At 51.4% G+C, this 5,416-nt stretch overlaps 1 protein-coding gene across 1 annotated transcript; it reads left to right on the top strand.

Moving 5' to 3' along the window:
• The first annotated feature begins 605 nt into the window (after positions 1–605).
• Positions 606–2,095, top strand: LRRC30 (leucine rich repeat containing 30). The gene has a single exon (XM_078435416.2). The coding sequence runs from the start codon at positions 995–997 to the stop codon at positions 1,898–1,900; it is 906 nt and encodes a 301-aa protein (XP_078291542.1). The 5' UTR covers positions 606–994; the 3' UTR covers positions 1,901–2,095.
• Positions 2,096–5,416: the final 3,321 nt, after the last annotated feature.

Raw genomic sequence — 5,416 nt, 5'->3', positions numbered from 1 at the left:
ACTGTTTTAATTCAGGAAAGTGTTGAGGGAGGGACGAAGGGAGAGAAAGAGGGGAGAGAGAGAGAGAGAGGGAGATATTGATTGATTGATTCATTGATTCATTGGTTGACTGGCTTGCTCCAGGGAGACTCTCTACCCTGTTCAAGGACAATAGGCACCCTGTCTAACCCCACTAAGACAGCCTTAGTGGCTGTTCAAACATGTAACGTGTGCCCTACTAAACCCCATAGTGAAATGCCCACAGTGAAACATGACTGCAGAGCATCTCTGGTTGAAATGAGCAAGGGGGGGTCCTGGGCCCCTTCACTCTCTCCTCCCTGAGTCACCTCTGACAAGCACTGTGCAGAAACCCTTGGCCCGGAGGACTGCAGGTGCCCAGGTTCTTCCCTTTACTTTTTCACAACTGCACAATTCATCAAAGTTTGAAACGGGCGTGCATGATATTATCCAACGATCCTTCGCCTTGGAAACATAACTCCAGCCACTAGCATTCATGAAGCTCACTGTCACTCTGAAGGGGTGCGGACGGGTTCCTGAGGCCATGCACACAGTCTGGCACTTGCACGGCCTGCTTTATTTTTCCACTTTGCTTCTTTTTGGGGATGGGCTGCTTTATCGCCGGCTGAGCTTTGATACCCAAGAAAAGCTGTGAGGGAGAAGTTAGATGCAGCCTCCCTGTGACCTCTTTGCACACACCAGGCCAATAAAACTCGGGCCGAATGACAGTGACAGCTGCCTTGTGGCATTCAGAGGGAATCGAGCGGTTCAGTTCCGCAGTCTCAGGGACAAGTATATCATTACAGCCCGGGTGCTCAGAGAGAAGCCACCTAAACCCACCCTCGGGGACAGGCCACGGCGGGGCGTCTCGGGCATCTGCGAGGCCCCACCGAGACCCCTCTGTGGGCTCCCTGCCTGAGAGAGCTCAGCTTTTGGCAGCTGAGGGACACAATCCCAGCCTTGAGGCATCAGAGGCCAGGGGGCAAAAAGGAAGGAGATGGGGGCCAAGCCGTCAAGTGCTCGCTGCAAGGACAAGGGCCCCAGGAGAATGGTGTTCCCACGCGGGAGGCAGCAATTCTCCCCGTGGGACGACACCCTCCTCTCAGGGAAGGACCCCCGGTCTCTGCTGAAGCGGGGCATGCGCCACGTCAGCTTCAGCCTGGTCACCAAGGGAATGACAGACATCCCCGACTTTCTGTGGGGCTTGTCTGAGGTCCAGAAACTCAATCTGTCTCACAACCAGCTCAGGGCTCTCCCGCCCGAGGTGGGGAAGCTGAGTCGCCTGGTGGTCCTGAACTTATGCGGGAACCGCCTGCGGAGCCTGCCTCGAGAAATCGGCCTCCTCAAGAGCCTGAAGGTCCTGTTCGTGAACATGAACTGCCTGACCGAGCTGCCGGCCGAGCTGAGCGCCTGCAGGAGCCTGGAGGTCCTGAGCCTGTCGCACAACTGCCTCTCCCAGCTCCCCGCCAGCTTCGCCGACCTCTCCAGGCTGAGGAAGCTGAACCTCAGCAACAACTATTTTGCTCACATCCCCCTCTGCGTGTTTGCGCTGAAGGAGCTGGATTTCCTGCACGTGGGCTCCAATCGCCTGGAAAACATCGCCGAGAGCATCCAGTGCCTGGTGGGCCTGCAGATCTTCATCGCGGAGAGCAACAACATCCACGCCTTCCCGCGCTCGCTCTGCCTGCTCACCAGCCTGGAGCTGCTGAACCTGAACAACAATGACATCCAGACCCTCCCAGACGAGCTCTACCTGCTGTGGAGGCTGGGGCGGATTGCCTGGAATCCCATGGACAAAGGGCTCCACATCTCGCACAACCCGCTATCCAAGCCTCTGCCAGAGCTGGTGGAGGGGGGCCTGGAGATGCTCTTCAGTTACCTGAAGGACAAAAAGCACAGCTGACTGGGCCCCGGAGGCACCGCCGGCCGTCAGCGCGCGGACACCTGTCAGCTGGGTACTTCTCCGGTCTCAGCTTTCTCCTCTTACTGCTCACGTTGGTCGAATGGCATTGCACGGCCGTTCTACGGAGGTGTGTGCTTTGCCCTGTGCATGTACCTAAGGAGCCCCATGATGGCGTGTTCATCCCATCCTGAACCTAAGTGGAAACAGGCCTTTGGTTTTCTCCAAGGAGAAACCACTCTGATTCTCCCGAGGAGCAGTGGCACTCAGTCCTTGGAATAGTAGACGGCAGGTCTGATTCAACGGAATTCAGAAGTCAGATATTTGCTAAGTATGTGCTGTGGGCCAAGTGTGGCATGAGACGTTGACACCATTTGGTTTCAACCCTTGAACTGGCGTCCTGCAGCCAGGGAACAGCAGCAAGGCACACTCGTGCGTCAGCCTTGATCAAGCATTACGGGGGACCAAAGAGGCAGCTGGAGCCCCGCTCTCCTGGCAATGACGGGGTCGGGCACAGCTTTCCCCGCGCCTTCTAGGGGGAAACAGCATAAGAAATGTGTCTCTAAAATGATTGTAGAGTAACAATCAAGCTGCTCATGTTCACGTCTGCTGGTGAGTGACAGGAATAGCGTGATGGCTTTCAGATAATAAATACAAAACCAATTTTAACGTACAGTTTTAACCTTCTTTCCCAGTCCCCCGGCAGCCACTGTCGTATCCCTGAGCTTTTGTAGAGATGCCAGCCGATGGTTAACTTATCCAATTCTACTTTCTCTTCTCCTCCCTTATCGGATTTGCCCCCTCAGGGCTGAGCTAATGACTGGGGGGGTGGGGGGGGAGGGGAATGGCCAGACGGCATCAAGGAGGGGGTAAAGCATAGGAAAAGTCACACACACAAGTCATTACCCTCTTCACATTCATAGTAGGGTAATATTGGCCACTTAGCTTTTACATGCAACTTAAAACATTGCGTTTGGCGACACATAAAAGCTCTTTGGACAAAAAGCTCTTGTACAAATATTAAGTATGTTTTGCTTCCAATTCTAAGAGTACACAGCTGTTAGTTAAAGACAGACATTAGGATGAACAATCACAGAATTCCTTCCACAAGGGTCATTGGATCTTACTGCTGTCACAGCACCCCAGAGCCCCCTGAGACATTACTGTTTATTCAGAGTTAAAGAAATTCCAATGAAAGGGTGGTAGTGAAGAAAGTATGGTCCCTTCCGATCAGTGGAGAGCCAACGGCTCAAGTTTTGGGACGATTTGTCTACAGAACATCGCACACAATATCGAGACTTAGGATTTGGGGTTGCTGCCAAGACTTTTCTGACTTCTTAATACCCTTAGTTTAATTTAGTTAAAATTGTATATATTTTTAAAAACTTTTAATTAATTTATTTATTTTGAGAGACACGGAGACAGAGAGGGAAAGCATGCATGAGGAGGGGAGGGGCAGAGAGAGAGGGAGAGACAGAGAATCACAAGCAGGCTCCTTGCTGTCAGCACAGAGCTTGATGCGGGGCCCGAACTCCCAAACCGTGAGATCATGACCTGAGCCAAAACTAAGAGTTGGACACTTAAGCGACTGAGCCACACAGGTGCCGCAGTTAAGCTTCTGTTTCTTAGCACTTTCTGTAGGCTGGACACTGGGCTGGGAGTTCGAGAGGACTTTTTCTACCAAGGAGCTCAGGGTCTGGTGAAACAGACAGACCCACGTGAGTTTCTACAACATGCGGCAGATTGTGAGCCCTGCTGAACGGATATGTAAGCAAAGGCCACAGAAAGGTTGACATACTGGACGGTGTAGGCTAGACTGAGTGCCGAAGCCTCAGTAACCAAAGAACGGTGACCAAAGGACCTGACTGGGATGAGCCAGGTACACCCTCCGTTCACTGCAGTCATCTCGGCCCAATCCCGTCTCCCATCCCCCACCTGGGAAAGAGTGGCAAAGCACCGGGGCAGCTGGTAGTACCCTCTCAGGTCCTGAGCTTAGGCAGGTTTAGTGTGGAGCTGCTCAAAGGGAGTCCACAGAATTTATTCATAGGAAAAGTGATTTTCCCAATAGACTCCAAAGTCAATTTTCCCATCCATAAAAAGGGAAGCCAGCTCCCGCGGTTATCATCAGATACCGTAGTTCCATTAGCACATTTGTGCATGAGCTCCTCTGCTGAGCCACTGCAAACAGATCTTACCCATGTCACTGGGAGGCAGCTGAAGAGGTCCTCTCTAAACTCCCCCTCCTGCAGCACCGAGATCTGAGTGTCCCTGCCAGGCGCACACAGGCACACTCCGGTAGCCTCGCCCACGTTAGCTTGCCGAGCCAAGGCTATTTAAAGACTTCAGTGGAATTCTTCCTTGACCTCATGACTCAGTGGGACATTGTGGGGCGAGCCTTCCTCCGCAGGGCAGAGCTGGGCAGATCGCTCACTGAAGCTCTTTGGCTGGAGCACAGACAGCTGTCAGACAAACACCCGCAGGTGCCAGGATCACGGCCGTTGCTGTCGGCTGCTGCAGAACCACAGGCTCCCACTGAATCCGCACGACCTTGCATTGGGAAGGGAGGCAGGCCGGGACAGCGGCTCCGCGCTTTTCCTGCTGCACCGTCCTTTTATTTCCTTTCCTCGCTTTTTCGGTCACTTGATCCCACAGTAACTCTACTCCAGGGAAAGAACGGAACCGTATTTTGAAGGTGACCCAAGAGCTGATTACACCTTCTTATAAGAAAAACCTGGTATCGATTTGGTTGCCAGCTGTCATTGGTACCTTTCACAAGTATAGTAGCAAGGAGCTTTTGGGTTTTTGGTTTTTTGTTTTTTGTTAACGCTCCGGAGGAGCATGAGGGGAGCATGAGGAAATCATGAGGAAATCATGAAAGTCAGAGTAGTTGCCCAATACGCTTTAGGTATTGATTCTTTGTGAATGCTCCTTTTTATTGATAAAGGGGAGTGCTGAGCAGAAAAACCTGGTGAACGCGCTTGGTTATTCAAAGCACTAACGTGGAGGGAATTTCATACAACCTTCCGTGTCTTTGCTGTCAAATTCTGCAGTTTGCTGACTGACTGTGAAAACTTCTTGCTTATCTTTTGTAGTTCCAATATTGTCACATTCAAATAACTCCCAGGTATTTCTAAGGCTTCAGAAATCAAAGCAGTGAGGACGGCTGCACCGGCTGCAAAGTGTATTTAGCCAAAGAATACGCACTAATTGGGTGCTTGATGTGGGGCGCTGGCGGCTCGCATTCCCGATGATATTGTGGTTTTCATGTCACTTGGCTCTCGGTACGGTGCAATCTCATTGGTGTGTTCAGAAACACCTTTTGAAGCTGGTACAGACGACAAGCATACAATTAAGAAAAAATCCTATGTTCACGCGAAAGTAAGACGACTTTGAAAAGACACATCTGTTGGAGGAATAATACTGCTAAATGCAGAAAACAGCTGCATATTCGAAGGAAAATGAAGCCATTTCTCAGCTTGTTGACTTAATAAATGGTTAATAGAAGAAATGTGCTCCATT

The sequence above is a fragment of the Panthera onca genome, chromosome D3 (assembly GCF_046562875.1).
Source record: "Panthera onca isolate mPanOnc1 chromosome D3, mPanOnc1 haplotype 2, whole genome shotgun sequence".
Lineage (NCBI taxonomy): Eukaryota > Metazoa > Chordata > Mammalia > Carnivora > Felidae > Panthera > Panthera onca.
This window is presented reverse-complemented; position numbering and strand designations above follow the sequence as displayed.